This window comes from Rissa tridactyla, chromosome 1 (assembly GCF_028500815.1).
Source record: "Rissa tridactyla isolate bRisTri1 chromosome 1, bRisTri1.patW.cur.20221130, whole genome shotgun sequence".
NCBI classification, from domain to species: Eukaryota; Metazoa; Chordata; class Aves; order Charadriiformes; family Laridae; genus Rissa; species Rissa tridactyla.
The window spans coordinates 59,352,199-59,380,134 of record NC_071466.1 but is presented as its reverse complement, the minus strand read 5'-3'; the positions used below and the strand labels follow the sequence as shown (position 1 = coordinate 59,380,134).

General features: G+C 46.2%; 2 protein-coding genes across 5 annotated transcripts in view; one reads left to right on the top strand and one right to left on the bottom strand.

Annotated features, from left to right (window-relative positions):
* The window catches only part of DZIP1 (DAZ interacting zinc finger protein 1), a 43,512-nt gene extending 39,798 nt beyond the window's left edge, over positions 1-3,714 (top strand). For all 3 annotated transcript variants that reach the window (XM_054188110.1, XM_054188108.1, XM_054188109.1), the window contains 2 exons: positions 1,899-2,067; positions 2,855-3,714. In XM_054188110.1, coding sequence (XP_054044085.1) covers positions 1,899-2,067; positions 2,855-2,937 — 252 coding nt within the window. In that variant the 3' untranslated portion in view covers positions 2,938-3,714. The remainder of the gene's footprint in view (positions 1-1,898; positions 2,068-2,854) is intronic.
* A 1,787-nt stretch (positions 3,715-5,501) lies between these two features.
* Positions 5,502-27,936, bottom strand: part of CLDN10 (claudin 10) — a 63,293-nt gene continuing 40,858 nt past the window's right edge. Inside the window, exons 1-5 of one of the 2 annotated variants that reach the window (XM_054186251.1) lie at positions 20,965-21,265; positions 14,241-14,402; positions 13,995-14,076; positions 7,152-7,259; positions 5,502-5,863 (exon numbers count right to left, since the gene is read on the bottom strand). In XM_054186251.1, coding sequence (XP_054042226.1) covers positions 5,749-5,863; positions 7,152-7,259; positions 13,995-14,076; positions 14,241-14,402; positions 20,965-21,184 — 687 coding nt within the window. In that variant the 5' untranslated portion in view covers positions 21,185-21,265 and the 3' untranslated portion in view covers positions 5,502-5,748. Of the gene's footprint in view, positions 5,864-7,151; positions 7,260-13,994; positions 14,077-14,240; positions 14,403-20,964; positions 21,266-27,936 lie in introns of those variants that run through there. The other variant, XM_054186261.1, reaches the window with a different exon arrangement.

Genomic DNA, 27,936 nt, shown 5'->3' with positions numbered 1-27,936 from the left:
ATATATTAACACAGTGACGTGTTGCTGTATGGACGTGATGAGTTTGAAATGAGTTTATGAACCCAGGGCAGGCGTTGCTGCTCACTTTCTGGAATCTTTACAGAACAACACACCATCTTGTATTCTTTGCTAATTATACATGAATGTGCATATATCGATGTCCATATTTGTATGCTTAAATGTAGGCATACAGTTCAAGTTAATTCTTTAAATTTTAGTTGGGATTTTCAAAGGTGCCCAAAGACATAAATGCCATTGGAATGACGATTTCTCTGAAAGTCCAATTTTTTTTAATTAGCTTAAATACTAGTAGCTTAAATGCTTATAGCTGCTAATTGTCGTTCTCAAAACCCATAATACCGTAAAACCTGTATAAGGCATCCTATTGCCGTATGTTTTATAAAGGTCATGTTTCACAGAAGTTACTTCAGAAACATTTTAGAGAAAATTTATTTTGTGCTTACCTGAAGCTGTATTAGCTAAGTTCACCTGTACCAGACATTGCATGGATTGTGGTGTTTCTTTGGAGTAAGTCTTTGAGTTAATAAAACTGCGTAGCAGTTTTGATTGGAGCTGTGTATTTACACTTGATCAAAAATGAATTCTGCTTGAAGTTGACATATTTTCTCTCTATTTTGTACTTTAAAAATCAGTTGGGACTTCGTGACTGTTTGAGGAAACTCTTCCTCCAGCATTTCTCAATATATGTGACTCTGACTTTCCCATTACCGCACCCTCCAAATGCAGATAATTTAAAACAGCAAAATGTCGAATCCTGGTATGTTAATAATACAGCACACTGAGCGGATCTGTCAGTTTTTGAAAAAGAGTTTGCAATGTTAAAATTGTATGATGTTGCAAGGTAGAGCATTACTGTAGTCTCTTTCCGTCTTTCGAGACACATGACATGTTCATATTTGTTGATTTTTCTCTCGTATGCACATACCTTACATTGTTTTCTAATAGCATCTGACTCTTCCTTCTGTGCAACAGACGTGCATTCTATATCTTACTGTAATATTGAGAAACTCCTGTGAAATAAGGTTTTAGCTTTGTGAGAAACCATCTTTCACTCTCCACAGTTAAGCTCTCTAAGAATGGCTCGATTCCATTGAACCACATCTGATTGACAAATAGGGAAATGCTGTAGCTCTTCTTTCAAAATCTGAATGAAGATATTTAGTTCTCAGGCAGGTGAGATAAGAAAGACCACGGACTCGCTGCCTTCAGGTTCATCTGGTTGACTTGACTCTCATTTTGGGAACTCTTCGTGCAAACCCACCACTTAATTAAAAATATACCTGTACGTGCTGACAGTGAGTCTTAAGAGGAATACGTATTTTAACTTTGAACATTATTTTTTTTAACTTTCATTATTTAATTTTTTCTTTAAATAAATTAGTTTCATTTTAAATTTAAAAGGCCTTTATTGCAATATTAATTTTTTATAGTGTGAATGCAAAATGCTTATGTAGCTAACTAAACTGCTAACACGTCATGTCTTTATTTTCATGTTAGTAACGTACATTCGAATGTCTAAAAGACTTTCCATCTCATTGGAATAGCTAATATCCCAGAAAAGATGATCCTTTTTTAAGTTAGACATGTAATACCTGAAAAAATAGGTTTCTGCCAGTTATGAAACTGGCAGAACTTTGAACTTTTGTACTTCCTGACTTAAAAAAAAACCCAACACTCTTAGCTTAGGAACTGTAATAGTGAATTAATATAATTTAGGTCATTGAATTATGTGGATTTTAAAACTGGTGATAGATGTCATGCAGGCCATGTGCCAGGGCGTTTTTCTTTAGCAGTTTCACGTTGTTGAGTTAATGGAAGAACTTGGCACAACTTAAACGGACAGAGGAAAAATGCATGTTTTTTCTTCTCTCTTTTAGTTCACAGAAGTTGATGAAGATGATTGGGATATATCATCAGTAGAAGACTTTTTATTGATGAAAGATGATGGAGGTCAGAAGGCATTGACAGTTCCAAAAAATGAGTCAAATGCTGCATCTGTGGTACAGGCGTGGGGTCTTCCGAAGAGAAGTGTACCAAAGGAGGAAGGTAACATATTCCTACTTCTACGTGATAAGCCTTAAGCAGCTGACACATCTAGAGAAGAACTTCAGTATCGTGTATTACACATTGTAATTCAATATATGGTATTTTGTAAGAAAAGAACAAGTAATTAAAACTGTGTGCTTGGTTTTATGTCATATAAATATCATATATGATACTTATGATATGTACTTACACATAAACGACACATACGCGTAAATACACGGAGATACCAACAAACTTAAATTTGAGATTTTAAAACATATAGTACTATCAGGCTTTAACCTCATCTTAAAAATTAAACATTCAGGGTTTTTTTTAATCCCTTCCCATATTTAAGGGAGGAGCAAAACTTTACTTTGTGTTGAGAATAAAAATAAAATTTCGGGTTTGTTCAAGATATCTAAGTGACCTACCAGGCTGAGATAAACATTCGAGCTACTGGTAAAGTAGTAACCTCAATCTTATATAAAACTTACAGAGTAGTTTCTAGCCCTGGCGTTTCAATATACTTAAAGCTGTGTCAGTTGTACAAAGATACTTCAGGTTATTTTTAAAAGGAAAGTAATGTCGATGCTGACTGCTTGTACTGTGTGTTGTGTTCTGTGACAGAAACAGCCTTCGTATTATCAACACTTGTCACTTCCTCACTGGTTGAAATTCTGGACTTCCTGAAGTCCACAGGTGTTCATTCACACAGCATGTAATTTTATCTCATAGATAAATACAAAGTAAAAATACCCCCAAAATATTATCAATAATCGTTAATGGGTTTTTTTTGTTATTTTAACAGGCCTTCATGAAGCTGATAATACAAGCACGTTAAAAAGCAGTTTAGTCACTGTAACAGACTGGAGTGATTCTTCAGATATATAATAGTTGCGTTCCTGCCGGGAGGCGCTGCTGCCAGGTTCTGTTAGGGTCGAAAATGTAGTTGAAAACATCAAGTGTTTCCTGTTCGTTTCTCATTTTGGTCATGTAATAACAAGGAATAGTGTTTACAGAGCTCTTGTGTCTTTCGGTCCTGAATTCGAAACAAGAATATTCATATGCACATTACTGGCCGTGTCTGTCTGGAAATCGAGAGTTAATTCTTCTTTCTCATGAACTCAGATGTTGAAAGTCTCTTGGGTTTCACTGAGGTGAAGATTTTGCCTCTAATGTTTACATTAAAGATTGAAACTGGTCTTGCAAGAAAACCTGGTGACCAGTGAACAGAATTTACTCCAGAGTATTACTTTATAAATTTTTAAATGCACATTTTCTTGGTTTTTATCATAAACTTTATATAAAATTGTGAACATTTTAAAGAAAATATTTCCATATATTAAAATGTTACGTTTCTACCATGGTTTACAATAAACACCAAATGAAAAGAAAGAAAAGGCCTCAGCTATGAAACTAGTTATTATTAAATGCCTCCTATTTTGGAAATGTTGGGGTTCTTTTATTAGAGGTGAGTCTTAGTTAACATAAAAGCACAAAAATTGGAAAAAAAAATTCAAACCGCAAGCTAAGTGAGGAAAGCACTGACCTGCCATTGCGCAAGTACTTTCATATTTCTGTTTTGTCCGTATTGGCTGCCGCCTTGAAACAACACAATGGTGCTTTGACTTAAATGAAATACAAAAATAAGGTGAAATAAAAAGAACATTGAATGGCTTTGTTGTTCTGATGTATTTTAGATGCTATCAGATACAAAACTTTTTCTATCATACTGTGCCTATTAATAAATAGGACTATTGGTTTTTTATATTTACATCTTTCTCCCAAGGGTTCAGCAGTTAAAACCTCAAGACAGATGGGAGTTTGTGACTAATTTTAGGGTCTCAGTCTAGGAAACGTTTTGTGGTTATTCATAATCTCCGACCTCGTTTATTGAATCATTGGACAAATATTCCCTCAAAAGCCATCCCATTTCTATGGACAGGGCCCCCCCCCGAAAAGCAGTAGCTGAATTTTTGAACTGTTGTGACTAATTCAGGATTATCTAAAATAGCGCTGTTAAGCATTGTCTGCTTTTATTTGGTCAGCCCTTCAGGACCGTCGTTGGCAGAGCAGGCCAGCTGGCGTTGCCTGGGCTTTTTTCCTTCCCTTTCGAAACCCAGTGGCTTGGAGCCATTCTGGAGCCAGAGGTGTGTGTCCCAGTCCCCTGCCCAACGGGGGAACTGCCAACTGCGGGGAATAAAAACAACCCCCTGGAGGTGCCTCGTCGCCCCCAGGGCTGCGCGTTGAGGCAGGGCAGGAGCCCTGTGCCACAAAGCGAATGCAGAATGTAGGAAGTGTCTCCAAGCCTTGCCTTGCCCGCCACAAAACTCCCCAAAGGCTCCAGCCTCAATTTTTACTTTCTCTGCCACGCACACAAATGCTCACGATGATGCGGGCATTCTTCTTCTCAGGCGTGCATTCTCTTAGGCTGTGCAAGACCCTCTCTAGTGACTGTTTTCATAACAACTGGCCCTGACTCTTCTTAGTACCTGCTCCTGCCTCCCCAGATCCTATACTTATTTTCACTTTCACAGCGTGTACCTTCAGCGAGTTTGCTGATGACACAAAACTGGGAGGGATGGCTGACGCACCAGAAGGCTGTGCCGCCATACAGTGAGACCTTGGCAGGCTGGAGAGCTGGGTGGAGAAGAACCTACTGAAGTTCATCAAGGGCAAAGTGTAGGGTGCTGCACCTGGGGAGGAATAACCCCATGCACCAGTGCAGGTTAGGGGTTGACCTGCTGGAGAGCAGCTCTGCGGAGAAGGACCTGGGAGTCCTGGTGGACAAGCTGACCATGAGCCAGCAAGGTGCCCTTGTGGCCAAGAAGGCCAGTGTTCTCCTGGGGTGCATTAAAAAGAGGGTGGCCAGCAGGTTGGGGGAGGTCATCCTCCCCCTCTACTCTGCCTTGGTGAGGCCACATTGGGAGCACTGTGTCCAGTTCTGGGCTCCCCCCAGTTGAAGAAAGACAAGGAACTGCTGGAGAGAGTCCAGCAGGGGGCTACAAAGATGATCAAGGGCCTGGAGCCCCTCTCTTACAAGGAAAGGCCAAGGGACCTGGGTCTGTTCAGCCTGGAGAAGAGAAGACAGAGCGGATCCCATCAACGCTTATCAATATCTAAAGGGTGGGTGTCAAGAGGATGGGGCCAGACTCCGCTCAGTGGAGCCCGGCGACAGGACAAGAGGTAACAGGCACAAACTTGAGCATAGGAAGTCCTACCTAAACATGAGGAGGAACGTCTTCATTTTGAGGGTGGCAGAGCACTGGAACAGGCTGCCCAGAGAGGTGGTGGAGTCTCTGGAGACATTCAAAACCCACCTGGACGTGTTCCTGTGCAACCTGCTCTAGGTGACCCTGCTCTGGCAGGGGGGTTGGACTGGATGATCTCCAGAGGTCCCTTCAAACCCTAACATTCTGTGATTGACCAAGCAATTGACATACCGAGTTGGTAAATACCCCATTTATTTTTTTCAAGAAAGCAACATCAGCTCATGATTTCCAGGTATAAACTTTACAATACCAACATCAATCTTAAAATATTATATAATAAAATTTACATCAATATGTAAAAAGCTGCAAGTTAATGTTTTAAAAAGTCATTGTCTTAGTGGTAATTACATTGGGGTTGGGGGGGGTGGAAATCACTCTGAATGAAACGTACAAACTTTTTTAAAATGCTTTGAATCTTCCAACGCTACAATTAAACGTAAGCGTTCTTGTCAAAGTGCTTTGGTGGGGTTTTCTCTGGGATGCTGTTGTGGACCTTTGTACGAGAAGACATCACAGATGTGGCTCCATTATATGCATACCCCCTCCTGAAAAGAAAAGAGAATCAACCACTTACAGCTCATCCCACGGACAGGTAACATCTCTGCATCCAAGCGTTACAGTAGTAGGAAACTAGAAGAAAAGTATAGGCCCCTACCTATAAATTTCAGGGGAGGGGGCAGGGGGGACACCTTCCTTGCCTCTGCGGTCTCATTCTGGTGTGACATTCCCCCCCCCCCCCCCCATCTCTCTTTGCAATTCACTTCTCTATAAACACGTCTCTCTTGTTCGCAGCTAATTAGGGCCCAATCATGACGTTTAGGCAGTGGCAGATCCCAGGTGAATAGTTACTCCCCCCAGCTGTGCCTCTTTTGTTATTGCCCCTCTTCCGCTGCTGGAGGTCCCACTGCCACCACCGCTGTCCTTCACCTCTCTCTCTTTCGATCTGATGGTTTGGGATTAAAGAAACTTTTGCCCCTCTACTCTACTCTGGTGAGACCCCACCTGGAGTGCTGTGTCCAGTTCTGGAGTCCTCAGCACAAGGAGGACATGGACCTGTTGGAACAGGTCCAGTGGAGGGCCACAAAGATGATGAGAGGGCTGGAGCACCTCTGCTGTGAGGACAGGCTGAGAGAGCTGGGGTTGTTCAGCCTGGAGAAGAGAAGGCTCCGGGGAGGCCTTATAGCGGCCTTCCAGTACCTAAAGGGGGCCTACAGGAGAGATGGGGAGGGACTCTTTATCAGGGAGTGGAGGGATAGGACGAGGGGTAATGGCTTCAAACAGAAGGAGCGTAGATTTAGATTGGATATTAGGAAGGAATTCTTTACTGTGAGGGTGGTGAGGCACTGGAACAGGTTGCCCAGGGAAGCTGTGGATGCCCCATCCCTGGAGGTGTTCAAGGCCAGGCTGGATGGGGCTTTGAGCAGCCTGGTCTAGCGGGAGGTGTCCCCGCCCAGGGCAGGGGGGTTGGAACTAGGTGATCTTTAAAGTGCCTCCAACCTGAACCATGTATGATTCTATGAAACTTGTCTGTTCACACCTGTAAGGTGACCTGACCACTTTTCCTACATCGGTGAACGCGGTTTTTTTCCAGCTGTAGTAAATTTATCGAGCGTATGTTACACAAGTATTTGTTCCAAGTCAATAGCTTTTCTCAATTACATTAATGACGGACAGAGCATTATCCTTAAATCCCATTATTTTCTTGCATCCACACAACCCTTTTCCGAACCTCACTACAGAGTGTTTCAGAAAAGTAATCAAACTGCATACGTATGTAGCAGGCAGAAATACACTAGTATTGACGTCTTTCAGTAAGTACAGCTTGTGTTTTACCTTGGAGAATTACTGTTTTCCGCTATGGAGAAGCAGAATATACTGCCACCAATGATGCACAGTGAAGCTCCAGCCCATCCGATGAACAAAGCTGCTCCTAGTTCATACCTACGGGAAGTTAATAAATGGGTTTAACACGAGAGAGCATGGATTTAACAGGTTTTTTTCACAATAAAAGAGCTAAATTTTATTTTTTTCCTGAATAACTTTCCACTGACGAACACATTATTCATGGCAAAATCAGCATCTCTGCTGTCCACCCATGTCCTTTTCATTATTTCCCTCTCGCTCGAGGAGGCAAACTGTCCCTCTGGGACACATGGGCAATGCTGATCTCCCCGCGCAGCCAGCCGGGGCGCCTGGCTTTTCCGCATCTCCTCCTGGATCGCTTGGATGGGGCGGGGGGGTTAGGGGATTCTTTGGCCCGTTTTACAGTTCCCATCCCCTCGCACCGCTTCAGGTTTGTCCCCGCTGGCTCCCAAGCTGGAGCTCAGCCAGCGACTCGAGCTGCTGCCTACAACTCTCCTGAACGCCCCCCCTCCGCCTCCCAGCATGTCTCTCCCTCCCCATCCGCGCTCCACCCTGCTTGAAACATGAGCGTTTTGTACATATATATCATATGCAATATATACACACGTAGAGGTGCACTCTATGCATATACAGATGTATCTGCTCTATGCATATGTGTATATGCACATACATGCATGCATATGCAGATGTGTCCAACCCCCCCCCCCGCCCCGGCCCATGGCAGGGGGGTTGGAACTACATGATCTTTAAGGTCCCTTCCAACCCCAACCATTCTATGATTCTATGTACGTGTGCGTACACACGGGCACGCGCCTGCAGCCTTCTGCTTCTCTTGTCCCCGTGGCTGGAAGATTCAGGCTGGAAAACACTTGCTCCCCTCCCAGGTCACAGCTCCAGGTCACCAGCCACGGTCCCCTCTGCCAGCCGGGGCAGCCACCAACTTGTCGGCAGCCAGGAACTGCTCGGTTTGACTCCGAGAGGAGATGGTGGTGCCTCAGGAGCATTACCACACACGGGTAAGTCCAAGATTCCGAAGCAACACCAGTAAATGAAGGAAAAGAAGGGCACGGGGAAGACATTCTTTTCCTCCCACCTGCTTGAGCTCACCACCCATAACCTGAGCTCCAGAGCTTCACGACGAGCAGCAAGCCACGGCTGCTACTTGTCTGCTCCGTTCCCCAGCTCTTTGCCTGAGGCTGCCGCCCCGTACAACACTTTCACGATGACCGGCGTTAGACTGCAAGCTCCAACAGCCTCCAGAGTCTCATGTTCCTCACTATTAGGACAGTGTCTCCTGCTCCTTCTCAGCTCCAGTTTCTCCTCGAGGAACCCTTTATCTCCTCCTGATTACTGGGATCCCACGCTGAAAACACAGCCCCCCGTTCGCCATCCAGCCGCAGTTACTGGGCAGGTTCAAGCCTTTGTTAGTAAGTTTGTTTATTTATTGTAAGCTCCGGTGAGGCAGGCGAATGAAAGCCTCTGCTTGACAGCCCGCCTCTACAGCTGCAAGACCGTGCGGTTGCACACTTCTCAGCAGGGTCTCATCACCTCCATGTGAACAGATCCTCATTTCGCACTAGCTGAAATAACACATAACTGAAAACACCTCTAAGCTGTTCTACAAAACTTCTGCCTTTACAAAGACGATACTGCGGAAACGCTCAAAAATTGCCTGCGACACCCAGAAAATGATATCGTGACTTCTGTAATAGGTCACAAGAGGGTGAATGCTGGCTGGAGAACAAAAAAAAAAAAAAAAAGTCACTTTTCCATGTTTTCTTGAGATTCTAACCAGAGGTAAAGCATAGACTTTAAAAAAAAAAAAAAAAAAAAGAGTCACACAGGGAGAAAAAGCCACACTTAGGAAACCAGTGCTAGATGCTATGGACACCCAGGTTCAAGTCGTTTCAAGTCATTTCTGACTCAGGGACTTACTGGCAAGAAGAGATGGAGACACTGGAGTCCAGAGGTAGGACACTTTGTGAGGGCTTGCACCCGACTCTTCATGGCCCCACTTACGCTCTGACTTCTAGGCTGCTTTTTCATTTTCCATTCACATCATCTAAGCAGAGTTTTTTATTTATCATCCCGTGTTAAAAAAAAAAGGATCAGATTCCCACAAATGTTCTCCATACCCGGTGTGAGACTTAGGCACTCAACCTCCAAATTCAACTGCTGCAAACCATAGCTCAGCTGCCTTTCGCCCTGGAAAACTCCACACCACCCAGCCCCGTTTTACTTCAAAATCTGCCAAATCTGTAGAGCTTCAATTCTACCTATGCTCATGTTTCCAACCACATGCTACAGTCTTCACGAGACTTGAGCAGATTTTTGTCTGTTCAAGGACTGGGGGTTCTCTGATTAGAAGCAGATACCTACATGAGAGCTCATCACCCTGTTATAGTCAACATGCAAGAAATACACAGTACACTCCTAATACACCCTCAAGGCACCTCTTTTAACGAGCTGTAAAGGCAGATCAAAGCGACTAACTCGGATGTGAGGTAAGCCCCATCCTGGGGATCCCTCCATCCCCACAGGTACTGCCAGAGCACACCTAAGGTACGTGGACCAGGGTTAGGCCCCATAAAAGTTAGGGCAGACCATCATGGTGCTGGAGAACACAGCTGGACCAAGACCCAGGAAGGCTGTTGCTGTGACAACTTGCTTATAAATACTTAAAGGGTGGGTGTCAGGAGGATGGGGCCAGACTCTTCTCAGTGGTGCCCGGGGACAGGACAAGAGGTAACAGGCACAAACCTGAGCATAGGAAGTTCCACCTAAACATGAGGAGGAACTTCTTTCCTTTGAGGGTGGCAGAGCACTGGAACAGGCTGCCCAGAGAGGTGGTGGAGTCTCTGTCTCTGGAGACATTCAAAACCCGCCTGGACACGTTCCTGTGAAACCTGCTCTAGGTGACCCTGCTCTGGTAGGTGGGTTGGACTAGATGATCTCCAGTTGTCCCTTCCAACCCCGACCATCCTGTGATTCTGTGATTTGCCTAGAATGTGGGAAACACAAGGTCGTTTCCACCTTTCCATCTAACAACATTAAACAGTTGGCCAGAGGCTCATGCAAGAGAGATGAGGAGACTGACTGCCATCTCCCCTCCTGAAGTTCTTCAGCTGTACGGAAAAGAAACCAAGATTACACTGAGTTTCACTGGGTAGAAAAGAGTTACCTGACTGTTGCCTACTAGTTGGGAAAGAAGATTTGGGCTCCAGCCTTTGTTCTCGGGATTGGTTGTAATTTTTAAACCACATTTGTCACTGTAACATGTATAAAGAGATTGTATATATGGACCCATCTCGAGTGACTGCCGCACTGCTAGGTTAATGAGTCACAGGGCTGGCCAAATTGGCCTTTCCTCCACATCTTTAAACAGATAAAAGACATTTTGATTTGCACTGGTGTTTATGAGGAAAACTTCAAATTTTCAATTGCATATCAACCTGTATAGGGCTCCCTGTTTTTTATTGAATCCATCTTTTCAGCATTCAAGAAAACAACCCTAACCTCCCATCAAAATCCAGTATGTAAAAAAAAACCCTTACCATACGAAAAAACCCTTATGTACATTGGTACATCCAGAAAAAAAAGGAAAAAAAAAAAGGAGAAAGGCTTTTTTAGAAGAAATTTCCACACTTGCTGTTTTTCCCCTTCCCTCTTTATCATTAAAGTCTTTGCAGGAAACACACTCTTCTATTCTTACAATTCTTGGTTGCAAGAACCAAAGCAGCCGCTCTTCGAAGTCTGTGGCTGCGTCTCCAACTGTCTCCAATCAGTGAAATCAATCTGCCGAAGGATCGCTTAGAGATCGCTGGTGGCTTGGGGTGGGGGGAGCAGGACGTTGCTGAAGAGGCTAGAGGCGGTGAAAGCTGAAGACTAAGAGAATTCAACCACAGTGAACTGAAAGTCACCTTCAACTACACTGACCAAGCAGGCGAAGAGCAGATTTTTTACTGTAATCCAGGGAGGCAGAATTCAGTGAAATGAAAAAAGCGTAATATCAGGAAAGGAGAAGAATATTCCAGTTGTTACACGTATTAGGACCATGAAGTAAACTCCTAAGCAAAGCAGTGGAAGCTTCATTAGCCAACTGGATGTTGGCATACATAAAGGACATCCCTATTTACTCCATGAATCTACACGACTACCCAAGGGAAATACACATTTTGAATGTCTAATTCTTACAATCCTTGGAAAATGAAAAATAGACTCAAATGTCATGGCAGGACAGTGGAAAGAGGGCCTGTGCGAACTGTGCACAACCCATTCAGAGACAAGAAAGCTGGAGGGAAACAATTCTCTACCAAAGAGAACGGGAAGTTAGTCGGATAATTTGGATAAACTAACCCCATTCATCAGTAAGAACAACCATGATACGGAGTTCAAATGGTGGCAAGGGACAAAAAAGGATAAAGACTATAAGAGGGTTTTTTATAAATTAAAAGTAGTCAAGTGACAAAATAGTTTCCTAAGAGAAGCTGTGGGAGCAAAATTAGCAAGACAGCAAAACAGAAGTGTTCAAGGCCAGGCTTGTCTAGTGGGAGGTGTCCCTGACCAGGGCAGGGGGGTGGAACTAGATGATCTTTAAGGTCCCTTCCAACCCAAACCATTCTGTGATTCTATGATTTTCCCCTAGTAAAGGTGTCTGAAGAAAAATGAAATCCATCTTTGCTGCAAGCACCCATGCTGTCCCCAAGACTCCACGTGTTACTATGGAGGGTCAACCAATTCCTTTGGAGCTGTTTTAAACCGGCAATGCGAACTGTCGCATCAGGATATAAAGTCCAACCTAAGATTCCTTTCTAAGTAAGGCGGGTTTTAGGGTGTCCCCGTGGTGCCTGTGAGTCCTCAGCCAGGTACACAACTCAAACCAGAAGTCTCTTGGGCAACAGCTTTAGGCAGGTCTCTGATTCCTCCTCCACCCATACATAGTCAGGGCTCCTCTCCCAAATGCAGAAGGCTGGAGGGAAATTCTGACGGCTGAGAGGATGCCGAACATCTCGTGTCGTTTGTTTCCCACTAACAGTGTCTCAAGCCTGTCTTTGACACGGCTAGAATAACTTCAGGAGAGAAACGTGCAGTAAAAGGTGAAAGGCTGAAGCCCAAAGCAGCCCCCTGTCTCAGTCAAGAGCCAATGCCAAATCTCCACAGTGTACCAGCAAAGCATATTAAATGCCTCCGCAATGCATAGCAAAGTAAGAGTTCACAGACAGCAACAAAATGCATTACTCCAACATATTTTACACTGGTTGAGAGGAAAAAGGAGTCGAACGCCACCATTAGCTTAACCTGACGTTAGGCCATTGCACGAGCTACACGCACCGTGCGCAACTCGAATTACAACTTCTGGCTTTCCTCTCTGCCTTTATCTTTGGAGTCGTGATTATGTGTGCCCACAGCTGAGCTATGCTGGTTGTTCAGGAAAAAGGTAATTTCTGCAGAGGATGTTTTACTACCTTTATTTCGATAATTAAACTGGATTTCTCATTCCCTCCCAGCAAAACTCCGCTGTGAGGTCTGCCTGCTCTTTTGCAGCAGAAGAGCTTAGGAATACAGTGTAGGAAAGGGACTTCTGGCAACAATCACGGTATTTTTCACTAGGAACAGTAAGCCTGATGAATAATTAACTTCTGGCTATATAGCCAGGCTCCATTTTCTTCACAGTACCTCACATTCTTGTTTCTTTTGGAGGCCTTTCGATCCTGTCCTCACCCTATCAAACAAGCAGAAACCACAGCAGAATTGTGGAGGAAACGAATATGAACTTGTTTTCAAGACAGGAGAAGCAGTGTCAGCCCTACCGCAAATGTGGATCTAGGTAATGCTGTTTATTCAGACTATTTTCTTTCTATCAAGGAGAAAAAGAAAGGCTCAGGGTTCCTTATTGAGCCCTTACATGGCTGTCAGGGAAATGTTTGCCCGATGCTTGACATATCCTAGGATCACCACCAAGGAAACTCCGAAATCCTTGTCTTGAAAGATAACTTTACATTACGTAAGAAGCCAAAACAGGAAAGTCTACGATGCTATAATTTACAGCAAATGTTTTCAGACTTGGTAGTTAAGATGTGAATCCAAAATCCAAGCCAATGGCTCATGAATTGCTGCCTTTGTAGGTCCTGAGAACTTGCACAGCTTTAGGGGTCTTCGCGGATTGCTCATCATTTCTGGTATGGATCCTGCAATTCTATAAACGCTCGCTCCCCTAAATTTAATTACAATTATAGTCAAAGCATTTACGTTAGTGCTTATAAGATCGCGGGTTACGATAAGGTTTATGGTCCAAATGTCAGTCATCTGGATTTGAAAAATCTGTCAGCAAAAAGTCCACAGAGCCTGCCGAAACCTCTCTCCAAGAGGAGTCACGATTGCGCAGTGCTCCACACCGTCATGGAAACCACCTTCTATCAAAAGATTATGGGAATAATTTTCTTCCTTTCCTATCAAATGACGCGCCTAATGAGCACCTCTGTCTTGTGCAACCCATTTGCTGCATCTCTGACATAAACACAAGCTTCACTCCTGATTAACCCCGTTTGCTCTGCGGCAAGCGGGGCAGAACCCTGCCCAGAAGCCTGGGCACGAAGGTTACACAGCAACGGCCGTACGGGAAGGTGTTCCTTTGTTAGGTTTCAGCACATGGTTACTCCAGTTGGAAAGCACAATTAAATAAAACTGCAGCCCACTCTCCTCCTCTGCCCAACAGGGGAAGCACCTGCTCCCTGTTTAAATGGGTTCTGGGGGGCAGCGTGAAACTTAAGGTCTACTTCTTTGAAAGGTTTACGGGTAGAGGAAAGTACTTACTTTTGTGCAACAAAAGAAGGATCAAAGAACTCAGACGTAATCCTGTTTGCATACAGGGAACAACTAGTCATAGAGCACAACCCTGAAAAGCATAAGACAAACCATTCAGTGGAGCCAGCAGAAGAGCTTTGGGCCTGACCCCGAAGCCATTGAAGTCACGGAGAATTGCCCGTGGATTTCTGCGGAAAAGTAGCAGCTCTGGTATGACTTCAAATGCCCAAACTTAGACAAATAAGGTATATTTACCAGAGAGTATGAAAATCAGTCCAGCTAAACAAGCTATTTTTGCTTTAGTCTGATCGGAGCCTCCGACTTTTGTGCACTTCATCCCAACCAGTCCAAAAATGGCACCGAAGAAGCCCAGGCAGACGGCGGAGATCATCAGTCCTCTGCAGGCTTGGATGTAACCTGCGGTGAGAAAGAGTTAAGGTGAACGTGAGAACTGGGACCACAATGGGTTTTGCTGTGGCTCCTCTCCCCCTGCGCAGCGTTGGGCATTCACCACTGCAAACCGAACTAGACCTTGGCTGGAGTAACGTCTCCTTACCTTGGAGTGTATACTCCTAGGTGATGTACGCCCTTCACAGGGCATCACCACCTTGGCCCAGCTCATGAGAAACATACTACGGTATTTGGGGCTGCAAAAAAATAATCCCATGGCATTGGGTACAGTCTCTGCAAGAGGTCGCACCCATGAGGTTTTGGAGAGCAACACCCCGTGGTCTGCGCGGCGGCCGTCGCAGGTTGCAGAGCCACTCCGTGCACACAAAGCGAGTCTCACATGTCAGCCTGGCTGCGGCTGCGTGTCGCAGATGCAATATGACCGGCAGCAGATCAGCGGCACTGACCCTGGCTGGGGTCCTGGGCCTGCCTGGACACGCCACCGATTTAATTTGGATCCGCCAAGAAGGCCCTCATTCTGCAAGGAAGTCAAAACACGTGCTCAGCTTCATGGGCAGCAGCAGCTCTTCGAGATAAAACAAATCACTGCCACAATTAAGCCTGGACAAAGGCTTTAGCCACACACAGTTTTGCCGTGCTCTGAGCTGGACCTCCCAAGGACAGGGCCTTCCAGCAGGACAACGGGTTGCTTGGCCTCTTCCCCTTTCCAAGAATATCTTGTAACTGAAAGCCTGTGATAGTCCCGTATCACTGTTTACAGGGTGGAACGCTGCAGTCTCACACAGCTGAATAACCATCACAAGATGTTTTTCTTCATCACCTGTTGTTACATCTCATTTTGAATGAAAACGTACTGCCACTATTAGGGTATTCATTCTTCCCGCTTTGATCTCCAGCAGGTGGAAACGTCGAGAGCTAAGCCACGTTTTCATTGCCTGTCGCACCCAGTTTTACATAATAACAAATAAACAACAAAAAAACCCCAACACTGCACTAAAGTCTTTACTATGTAGGAAATTAATATATTAGAACAGGAACTAGAGAACATTTAATGAAAACAGAGGGCGGCAGACTCAAATCAAAAAGCACGCTCGTTCACATAATGAAGTTGTGGAACTCCTTTCCACAGGATATGTGGATGCTAGAGGTTTACAGAGATTCAAAAAGAGACTGGATACATTAATTAAAGAGAAAACCTGTGTCTAGCTGGCAGGTCCTTGAGCTGCAGATGGCCACCGCGGATGCTTGGCCGCCTTCTGCCCTCCTTACTGCTACCCACTTTGGCCGCTCCTGGAAGCATATCAGCTCCAGGATGACTGCTCCTGCGTTTTAACAATATTTTGTTTAAAAAAACCATTGATTCACAGCTTTGAGCGGCAAGCAGCACACAAGAAGGAATTTGTACCACGTAACACCCCGTTTTATCCGTCCTACTGGATTTAGGTGCTGTGCTGCACATCTGCAAACGCAACCTACTGCCATTTATAACTGTCGTACGCCTCTCGTGTTGGAATATAAGACAGAGGAGTCATTTGTGCCTGTTGAAATGTCTATCGTTATAATTAGGCATGTTGAGTCTGAACTATGAGGTAGACTCCTACAGTGGAAGGATGAGCAGCCCTCTGGAGAAACCTCCTTTTCTCCATTCGTGACAAATGATGCGGAGAGCCCAGAGTGACCAGCCAGATGGCGGTTACCTAAAATCAGGCGAGAGGACCACCTTTCTCATCCATCTGGGCAGAGTGAAGTCTCCTCAGCAGTGACATAAAGCCGTACTCCCAAACGGTTCAGTTCAAACTCCGGTGATAGATACACCTCTGCTTTTGAGCCAAATCCCCTGTTCTTACTCCTTTTTCTTCACCCAGGTAAGACCCAAGGGATGTCAGGAAGAAAAGGGCTTTATGAAGATTTCAAAAGGTGATACTTAATCTATAAAACCCGAGTTTGAATAAAGTAGTCTTGCCTTGTTAATTTTCGCTACAGGCATGGAAAAGTTGACTTTTAGTGCTTTGGGTGGTGCGTAATGTATTTCTTGTAGCACACAGGTAAAGCCGGAGATAAACACCGTCAAGGAATCTATTATTTTTGACAGGTCCAATTTATTGACACTGTTAGTAGCTAATTGACACATTAAAGTGCTGAACCATGAACATATTTACCCACAGGTCCTCTAAACTTTTATTTATGTGTGAACCTTCCAGGAGAAACAGTAAATATTCACCCCAACCAAAATAACCAGCATATGCTGGAAACCACACGGATGAAATTCAGCTGTTCCTGAAGGTCAATACCCAGTTTAAGAATAGGTAGAGGGTAGTGAGACAGCAAGAAATAATTAACTCACTCACCCAGAAATCATTTTCAATTATAAACAGCATGAGCCGGAGGACTGCTCAGTTCTGCTGAATGAATAACCTTCCCCACTAAATATTTTACCGAATTGGACAGACCAGCCACGGTGGGACTTGTTTCAGTTCACCACAGCAATCATCCAACAGGCACACATTTTTAAAACAAAATATAGGAAAAAAAAAAATCACAATCTACAGCAGTAACGTGGAAGAGCAGAAGACTCTCTTGGTCCCGCTCGGTTGACTGGAGTATTAGGAAGCATGAAAGGGCAAAATCAACCTTTTCACCAAATCCAGCCTCCCATTGCTTGGACCCCACGTTTATGTATAGCATTTGGCTGTAAGAGTAATTAAAGTTTTTCTTTGCTTCCTAGAAAGCAAGAACCATTGCTTACCAAGGCTTATAATGCAAAGACGTGCAAGGGGGAGCTGCCTATTTCTTCACACTCCTCCACTCAAGACCAAAGACTGTCCCCTTTCCAAATAGTTACTGTCTGTATGTGCACCAGCTCCTGTAAGAAGCTTACCGTGTACACGTTGACCACCCAAATGAAGCTCCCAAGCAACAAAAAGCCGTATGTTTCAAACAGACAAGCAGACAAACATGCATTACTCATAAAGTCATGTTTAGCAGCATTCCAAGAGAAACCTACTTCGAGGTGATTTTTTTTTTTTTAAACAAATGCGTTTTGTCTTGCATTCAAATTAATCTTGTTAGATCTTCATCTTTCTTGCCTCACTGCTCTCACACTTGCTTCTCATGCTCACAAAGAGGAGGAATTCATATATTCATATCATATCATACGACACAGAAAAAAAATACATGCAAAGTTCTAGGGACTGTCACTTTCACCATAAATGCCTCCGGTGGCGTCTTGCAGCCTGCATCACGTGAAGTATAAGGGGTTGCCTTACAGATACAGCGCAGATTCCTTCTAAAAGTACACACCCATTGCTTTTCTATGTTTTTCCAAGCTCTAATACCCTCTTTCAGCTCATAAGTAAATTTTTGTTCAGCTCTGTTCTTGCAAAAGGTCATCAGATCCACCACTGGAAATACGGTAACTGATACGTCCTCTTTTGGGGAGGTGGTTTCATCACCAAGTTTCCACCTACAACCAGGAGTGCACAAAAGTAAACCCAGAATGACTCCAAGGCCCACAGACAGCAAGAATAGTTTTGCTGGCACACAGACCCTGGGGCTGAGCCCTTAACGAGGGCTGGCCAAACTGATTCCTCCTCAGGAATGCATGAAGGTGGAAGGGCATCGCATGCCGTTTTCTCTGGCAGCCACTCGTGGTGAGTGATGGCCTGAAAGCCAGCGGGGCATCCCCACTGCCGTGCCACCCTACGGCAATCCGGGGGCCACATTTCGAGACCGCTCCATGATGCAAACCAAAACAAGGGTAACGGGGGAACCATCTCCGCATCACTCCTGACCCTAACTACGACATTGCTCCTGAAGAAAGAAGGACTTCTGCACCCCACAGGAGTGCCCCAGCAACTAGCATGGTAATACCACGATTTCTTACCCCTCATTTTGCCTCTGATCCCTGGTGGACCCAAGTGGTCTCTCCAGACAAGAAGTCCAGCCAAACTCAGAGGTTTCTGATTTGAAAAACCATTTCTGTAGAAGAGGAACTGCTCTGCGAGGCAAATCCTCTCCAGCTACATGAGGAAGGAGTGGAGCAGAACCACCTTTCCCTGGGACAACAAAAAAAGTTCTAGTAATTTCCCAGTCCTGCTCGACCATTTCAAGGAGAGCAACGCATGATCCCTACACGTACCTCGACGGGGTTATTGCTTCTGCTCACAAACACTTCTGAGAAAATGGGAAGTTTTCCAGATCTGCACTTTTTTGTGTCTTCCGAGTCCTCCACCTGAGGAGTGAGGAGGTTCCCATGTTCTCAGCCACAGGGAATGGGATCCAGCTTAGCCACAGAAGCTAAGGACGGGAGAGGCTACTTGAGGGCCGAGGCAGATTCGTCTTCATGCTGACATACAAATTCTTCTAAGCTACGCGTGACGCGCCGCAACCCCGCAATACGCTCCTGCACCGGGGAAGGGTTAGGGCAAAAAGGGGACATACCCACCCACCGTCAGGAGGTAATGGGTTCCCAGCAGAGCCCGTAACCACGAGGAAGAGCTACTGAAAGCACCTCTGACCACGGTGGCTGCCCTTCCGCTCTGTCCCAGCTTGCGTGGCCTGTGCTGTGGGGGTTACGTTACTCCCTCTCCAGCCGGCCTGTCGTTTGCATTGCGCCTGGGTACCAGGATCTAGCCCCACGGCATTTAGAGATGTTATTGAGAAGCACTGAAGCTAAGAACCTTCCACTACTGATAAGCAGTCTGGCCAGGAGGATGGGATAAGACCTTTCCAGACATGCATTTTCGATTCATTTCTGGCCAAAATGAGTTAGTGCTCTGACGGCTGTTCCACTCTGCAGCAGGTGCCTCAGCATCTCATTCCTTGGGCAAGTGGAACGTGTTCCCCAATGCACAAGGTTTCCCAGACTTGAGTCTGGAGGAAGGGGTGGTAAGGACTTTGCTGTCGTGTTTCTTCCTCTTTTTTTTTGAATTTTAAATGTTCCCAGTTCTGCACACTTTGTTTGTAACTATGCTTTTCTTATGGTGAAAACAGATTAACCCGGAACTAAAAGATCAGCTAAACAACAGATTTGGTGGATCCGAAAGGTGATACACTCTGTGCCTGCCTGCACACAGACCACCGCTCCTTGCCCGAGCCTGGAAACCACATTCTCAGCTGTTATGCTAAGCCATAGGATGACCAACACCAACGGAGCGAGTGACATCAACGGGAGTTGAGCCACCTCTCCCACCCTTTGAAGGAACCGGCAAACCCCTCTGCCGCCATGGGGCTGGGTCAAAAGATGTTCTGGGGAACCGTACTTCTCCATCCGAGGGAAGCATCCTGCAATAGTGATGCTTAAGGGCTGCCTGCGCTACTTCTTTTTAGTGGCTTGACCTCTTTTAGCTCTTTGTACGTACAGAGCTTAAAGGTTTTCTGATGCTGGTATTAATTAGCTTCATGATAATATTAATCCCTGTTGTGATAATATTAATCTGTTAGTGATCTGATGAACAGATATTCTTTCCTTTTAAACAAACCTTTCACACCAAAATCCACTCCCAGACTCCAATGCAAAGGGGTCTGGCCAGACCGTGGACAGTAGACCTAATTTTTTGGGAGTATCAAAGCCACTGGGACCCTATATAGTTTATTCATTTGTGACCACAAGAGCTTGGAAAAGGTGCCATCATTTTCAAAACCTTTCCTCCCTTTCTTTACAGTCACTCCTGAGGCTATAAAGCGATGCCATCCACGCTTTCCCTGTTTCTACCAGCCATCATCAGTGTGGATTTATCAACGAAAAGTCTAGTTGTAAAGATCTCCTGCAGTGACCCAGTTTCCCAGCAGGGCTTCCTAAAAGGGCAAAAAGGTTTCCCCTGAACCAGGGGAGAAACGCGGGACCAGCTCACTCTTTGGTGTCAGGCACGACAGCGAAACTCTCAGCTTCGCTTCAAAATAACACTGCCCTAAAAACTAAGCCGAGCTATGCAACACCTTTGCATACCTCTGCACCCCTCACTGCCCCAAGCTTTCACACTGTCATTTATCAATGAAGCAATTACATCCGAGTTAATAACCGCTTAGCAAAAAAAAAAAAAAAAAAAAGGAAAAAAAGGCAAAGGAACATTAATTAGAACAAAATGACGCAAAGGCTTGTTCTTCTCCACCGACCGTCGCACGGCTGGCAAAACCATAAAAAAGGAGGAATGTCACAACAGGCAGAAAATAAATCGGCAAGAAAAAATTGCCTGCATTCTTCTGGTGTCAAATCCACACGCAGGGAGCCTTCTGACGGGGAGTGGGGGGAGGAAAGCGGGTAGCGAGAGAGGCCAAAACGAGCACTTGGGCACCGAATTTCATCTCAACCGGGAAAAACCCCCACTTCCCCCGGTGTGCCCAAGCACCGTGTGGCCACCTGCTAGGGGACATGAAGGCATTTCCCCACGAACCCGTGGGGAAGACGCCTCCGCTGATGTCCCCGCCGTCCCCCCCCCGTCCCCCCGCTGCCCGCCAGCCCTTCCGTGGGGAGCCCCGGAGCCCCCCGACTCCCTCACACCGGCAGGTTGGGGGGGGGGGGGGGTAAGGGGATAAAGGGGTGGGATGGGGGGGTCGGCGGGAGCCTGACCGTCTAGCGCCAGCATGGATGGGAAGTCCTTGCAGTTGGAGACGCCGGTGGAGTCGGTCACGCAGGTCTTCCAGAGGTTGGCCCAGTAGGTGGCGGTGGTGATGACCGTGCCGTCGATGGTGGACACCTTCCAGTAGTCGGTGGGCAGCGTGGAGGAGACCAGCACCCAGCCGGAGATGGTCAGCAGGAAGGCGATGATCTCCGCCGAGGTGCTCGCCATGGGCCCGGCGAGCCGGCAGGCGGGCGAGCGGGGGGGCAGGCGAGCGGCGCGAAGCCGCGGTAGCCCGGCAGCGGCGGAGTCCCGGCGGCGGGCGGAGCGCAGCGGAGCGGAGCGGGGCGGGGAGGGAGGGAGGGAGCGGGACGGGACGGGACGGGACGGGACGGAGCGGGGCCGCCTCCCCCAGCCCCGCCCGGGCCCCTCCGCCCCTCCCCGGGGTCCCCCCGGCACGGCGGGACGGGACGGGGGGGGGGGAAGCGCAGCCCCCGGGGCCGACCCCAGATACAGAACTCCCCAAAACAACAAACCAACAAACAAACAAACCAACAGCGACGCGACCCGTAATTAGGCTCTGGTTTCTCCTTCCCTGCCCTGCAGGTGAGCGTCGCAGGGCATGGGAGAAGGTGGCAGCAACTCGGCAGGTGCTTCCTGAGGGTTTTCTCGGTAGTTTCACGGCTGCATCTCTTTCTGCGTGCAGACAAACCCCCCCCCCCCGCCCCTTTCCTACCTCCCCCCCCCCCCCAAAAAAAAAAAAAAAGAATTATCCTTGCCAGGGGGTTGGTCTTGAGCAAGGCTTGCAGCACAGCCGTGTGCCCGCCATGCCCAAGCGCTGCGCCCCATAGTCATGCGGGGAAGGTAAGCTTTTGAAATAGGTAGCGAGGTGGTTTTTTTAATCCTCCGAATTTCAGCCGGCCTCCTGGTCGTTATCCGGCCGCAGAGGATACAGCTTTATAATAGCTGGTTTTGCAACGTGAGGTGATGAACTTGGGGGTTTTCTGCATCAGTCTTAATGCACTGGCATGCCAGCCTGCAGCTCACAGGGGTAAAGTTATCCACCGCGGCTTCTCCTCTTGTTCGGAGGTGTTTACTTTCCACATCAGTAGTATATTTGCCATTGATGTGGAAAGTACACTGCCGGTCTTTACTTTCCTCCTATTTATTTCAAAACTATTGTTACATTTTCTAAACCTTTTTGCCAGACGGGCAATCACTGGAGGATAAGAAGCCACATTTACATCATTATTCTTAAGGTGAATGCTCTTTGGTTTTGCCGTGTGGACACAAACCCGGATGTAATCACCATATAGACATTAAATAAAAAAAAAAGAAAAGGAAAAAAAAAAACCCAGCTAGAATTAGGTGCACCCTTGGATGTGTGTCAGAGCTCAATGGGAACAGGCTGTTCGTTGATCTGTTAATGCCCCAGTGAGATAAGATGGGGTCTACAGCTGCATTTACTGATGCGGTGGCTCTCTGCCCGCGCTCTGCCTCCTCGGTACCCTCCGACCTGCAGGTGACACGTGGAGGCACTGGCAGGGAAGAGGGAGAGGGGAAAGCAGGCAGCAAACGTGTTTGCACAGCAGCATTGGGCATGGGGTATGCTACAGCTCCCGGTCAACCTCTGTGCCAAGATGTCCTCTCCTCTCCACGGGAGGGAGGGAAAAGAGAGAGAAAAGAGAGAGAAAGGGTCTGGGTGTGGGTGCACCACGCTGCTCTAACACTTTGAAACACTGAGAATTGCTTCTGAGTCAAGGATCTATGGGCTTAACTGTAGATCCAAGTCTCATCTACATGACATTATGATCTATTTATTGCAGGGCATGGCAGTAGAAAGGGAAAAAAAAACAACATTTTTTTTTAATATTTCCCCCCATCATAGCACTTTGAGGTCTTGCAGACTGGATTTCTTTTGGTGGTGCAAAGCTAGGCCAACTCCAAGCAGCTATCAGCTGGGATCTAATCCAGACTGAGGTAGGAGGCTTGAGTCCAAGTCTGGGTCATCACGTTTTCTTGACATGGGGAGCTCACCAGTTCTTTTGTTGATGCTGCTGCTTTGTTTGGTGTAAAGCTTGTTGAACCAGAGTGATGTCCAGGCCAATTTTGGCCAGGACCCACCAGAAGTTTTCAGTGTGCTGCCATGCTGTAACCAGGAGGCTGGAGCGAATGTTGAAGGATAGGAGCCCAGCCTGGGGACTTTTAGGTCTGAGTCTGAGCCCCAGGGAAGAAGAGGAGGAGGAAGAGGAGCTTCCTGACAAGCATAGGCACCCCTTCCTAGAGGGGCTGTGGAAGGGGCAGGCTGGTGGGTAACTCTGCTGAAGGTGTGGAACCCTGCCGAACCTGCTATGGGCTCTGGCTGAGATCTCCAACAACTAATTCTGCTGTTCCAGGCCACTCTGCTTTCAGCAGAGCTGGACTTTGGCTGCGATGTGCAGTGTGGGTCCATGTCTCTCTGACAGGCACCTGTCTACTGCTGGGGTCTTCAGAAGGAGCATGTGCAGGTGGCTTAGGAGAGATGAAGTTAATTCCACCTCAAACCCATTCTGCCTGTGAGCAAGGACCCTTCAAGCAGGGCTAATTTATATGTTCATTCCCTTGTAAAACCCTTTTTATCCGGAATGATCTAGAGTGGCCTCAGAGTACATGAGATCCAGGCTCACTTCAGCTTCAGGAAAAGGCTCCTCTTCTACTCATGACGCTGCTGCTTCTGGGCGCTTTTATGTCTCTAATCCAGTTGTTACCATCTTTCTTATCTAAAATCAAAGATGTTGAGCTTCTGATCTCATCTGTGGTGGTGTAAACCCAAACTGACGTCCTGCACCATTGAGCATTCACCGTGGGTTGAAGGATAAGGGAAGCTGCAAGAGATACTCTTCCCCAGTGGCATTTTCTTTGTGTTGGCTGGGATCTGCAGGGATTAGATGTTGAAAAACATTCATCTGTGAGGTTGTACCTGCCCCCTTATTAAGTTTTCAGCTTCTCTCTCTTGTGTAACTGCAAGTTCTTCCATTGTGAGCTTAACTCATGCGTCTTCCAGCTTCCGGTTTTCCAGAAAACAATGGTCCCTTTTCTCCCTCCCTGTTGCTGTGCTAGGAATTTGATATCCATATGAAGACAGGCCTGTCACTCCCTTCAACCTCTGTCTTTCTGCCACAATGGCTCTGGATTTGGCTTTGCTTACTTGGTTTTCTTAGCTATTTTTAACTTGTCTAGTAGACTGAAAGACTTGGCTTTTTCTTTGTTTCTTGTTCCGGTGTTTTGGGACAAGCTATGACTTGGGAATTTTTTTCAAGTTCCTCAGACCGTTGTGGGACTGATTGCTGTTCTTTTTGATCAGATCATTGCATTAACACAGTTTTTTTGCTGTGTCATTTGAATGAGTATGTATTTATTCACTTGGACTGGGAAAGAAGGTGCTCACACCTTTTTGTAAGGAAACCAACCCTTCTGGTTCATTTTTTAGGGCAAGTCTCATTGGCTCTTGGGAAAAAAATTGGCATTTTGGGGGAAATTATTAGTTAGTGTTTAGAATATAATTTTTCAGTTGGAAGGGACCTCCAATGATCCTCTAGTCCAACTGCCTGACCAAAAGGTAAAGCATGTTGTTAAGGGCATTGTCCAAATGCCTCTTAAACACTGATAGGTTTGGGGCATCGTCCACCTCTCTAGGAAGCCTGTTCCAGTGTTTGACCACCCTCTTAGTATAGAAATCCTTCCTAATGTCCAGTCTAAACCTCCCCTCAGGCAGCTTTGAACCATTCCCACATGTGCTGTCACTGGATCCCAGGGAGAAGAGCTCAGCACCTCCTTCTCCACTTCCCCTCCTCAGGAAGCTGTAGAGAGCAATGAGGTCACCTCTCAGCCTCCTTTTCTCCAAACTAGAAGTCCTTAGCTGCTCCTCATAAGACATTCCTTCCAGCCCTTTCACCAGCTTTGTTGCCTTCCTCTGGACGCATTCAAGGACCTTCACATCCTTCTTAAACTGTGGGGCCCAGAACTGCACACAGTACTCAAGGTGAGGCTGAACCAGCACCCCCAGATCCCTTTCTGCAGGGCTGCTCTCCAGCCACTCCTCTCCCAATTTATACTTGTGCCTGGCGTTACTCTGTCCTAGGTACAGAATCTGGCATTTTGACTAGGTAAATTTCATCCTATCAATCATAGCCCAATGCTCCAGTCTATCTAGATCCCTCTGCAAGGCCTCCTGTCCCTCAAGAGAGTCAACAGCACCTCCCAGTTCGGTATTGTCAGCAAACTTGCCAATGGTGCATTCCACTCCCGCATCCAGATCATTGATAAATATATTGAACGGAACTGGCCCTAGGGCTGAGCCCTGAGGAACACCACTGCTGACTGGTCACCAGCCAGATGTAGCCCCATTCACTGCAGCCCTTTGAGCTTTGCACTTTAGCCAGTTCTTCATCCAGCGGACTGCCAACCTGCTCATCCCACAGTTGGACAACTTGTCCAGAAGGATGCTGTGAGGGACAGTACCAAAAGCCTTACTAAAATCCAGAAAAAACTACAGCCACCACCTTCCCTTCATCCACTAGATGTGTGACCTTATCATAGACGGGTATCAAATTAGTTAAACAGGACTCTCCCTTTGTGAACCCATGTTGACTGTGCCTGATGACTGCGTTTTTCTTTAAATGCCTTTCAATAGTAGCCAGTATAATCTTCTCTGTAGTATCCCGGGTCTTCTCTGACACCCTTCTTGTAAATTGGAATAACGTTGGCTAGCTGCCAGTCAGCAGGGACCTCCCCAGACTCCCAAGATTTTTAAGCTACGTATATTTTACATATCAGAATGGAGTATTATTCAATAGTTGGATTTTTATAATGTACAAAAGTTGATTGTATTACCATGTACGGAAGGGTCCTTCAGAAATGGTTTTGCTCTCAAGTCTGAAATACAGGATATTATTTCAGCTCTTGCAGGATCCAAATCACAAGCAATCACTATTGCCTCACAAGTTAAACACCGGATGACAACAGCATTTGTTCTGCAGCCAGGATAAGCAGGCTAGGGTCGTCATGCCTTTGTCCCGGAGTAATTTTTCTTGTAAATTTTACCATGTGTGGGTTGGGCAACTTGAGACTCTTTCCTGGCTCTGCCATGCTATGATTTCCAGGGTGCCTAGAGCGCTTGTGCAAAAGGAAAAAAACAAAGCAAACCCAACTTTATTTTTCTAAGGCTGAAGGACAACTTCCTTGTTTGCTAGGATTTCCCTGAGAATTTGAATATTGAAAAGGTAAGGCAGACATGCGGGACGCTTGGAAGAGCGTCATCACCTGGGCAAGGTCAGGTCTGCTGTCAGTGATGGATCTGGGGAATACACCTCAAATTGGCGCATGCATTAGAGGAGATTAGCACAACTGTTTTGCACCCTGCAGAACAAAAACGTGTGGCCAAAAAAAAAAAAGCAACCAGATCCTCCTCTCCAAAGGAGAGTAGACAAAGGAATGTTTCTGTGTCGCCTAAACAAATCCATCAGAGTGGGAACATCCGTTAATAATCACCAGTCCTTGCTGGGGTCGCCACCGTTGTTTTTCTTAAGCTATCAGAGATGGAATTAAATTAAATTACTGCACGTCTTTTGTAAACTGCCAGGACAAGAATGATTTTAAGCTATGCGGTTCATACATTACATAACAAAAGGTAAAAAATTAATAGGAAGTGACAACCCAGAGTGTTTTAAAGGAGTGAAAAATTGCATTCCACGAGCCAATAAACTTTCTCCTCTCCCATTCTGTGCAGCGCATTCGGACATTACAGACTTTGTTTCTTGACACCGAGATTAATGCATTATTTCTTTTTCTTTTTTTTTTTTTCAGCTTGGTTTAATTTTCTTGAAAAAAAGCCCGTGTTGTTCCCTGAAAGTTTGTAATACAATGCTTTTAAAAATAGATATAACCTGTTTAACAAACTGAGCAGGAAATGTGAAGAAGTGCATCTCCTACTTTACTGGAGGTGCATTCCACCTGGCCAACAGCACAGGTGCAGCTCTCGGCATTCAGAAGTTGCCTCCGCATCAAATTAAGTTTTGCTGAACCTGGGTAGGTCACAGTGGAAAGGAGGGAAACTTTCGGAGACTGATTTTTAGAACGGGTGGCCCTAGGTAATGCGATTTAGAAAGTGTTTGCAAAATAAAAGAATACGGTTTCTAGCGCAATTTAAAAGGATTTAATCGAGGCGGGGGGCAAATAAGCAAATGTCTTTCCAAAGCAGGCAGTGTTCAGAAGCGAGCCTTGCAGCGAGCCGTAACGATGAAGACGTTGAGTCCTGACTGATGGGCTGAGCTGCAGGCCAGGGTTGAGACCTTGGTGTTCCCAGAGTGGGAATGCTTTCCCCCCAAGCGTGTCCTCTGCCCTCACGTGCCACAGCCAGTCTCTGCCCTTTCCTGAGCACTTGGCAGATCTGGGCACGAGGAGTCTGTCGTCTTTTATGGCCACCAGGACATCTCCCAGTCAGAGGACTTGGAGAAACTGAAGCCGACCCTCTGGGAGGAGCACAGCAACAGGACGAGGGGCCTGAATTGGACCATGGGAAACTCCCATTAGGTATTAAGGAAAAATTGTTTACCGTGAGGATGGTCAGCACTGGAGCAGACTGCCCGGAGAGGCTGTGGGATCTCACTCTGTGGAGGTGTTCAAGACTTCACTGGACACGGCCCTATACAAGCCCATCTGATTAGACATGTTTCGGACTAGGTCCCTTCTATTTCCCTATGATTTTGTTACCTCACTGAAGCCAGTAGAGTAGCACTGGGATGGATTTGGCTTATTATAGCTCTTAGTGGTGCACGGGTTATAGTATATGCTTATATTATATGTTATGCTCAGCACGGGATTGCATGTGGTCCCTGCTACCCTGTTATTTAGCCCACAGGCCGAAATCTTCTTTTCACAGATAAGTGTATTTCAGTTCATAACAGTGGTACATTTAACTACTTTTCCAGCTGTTCACACATAGG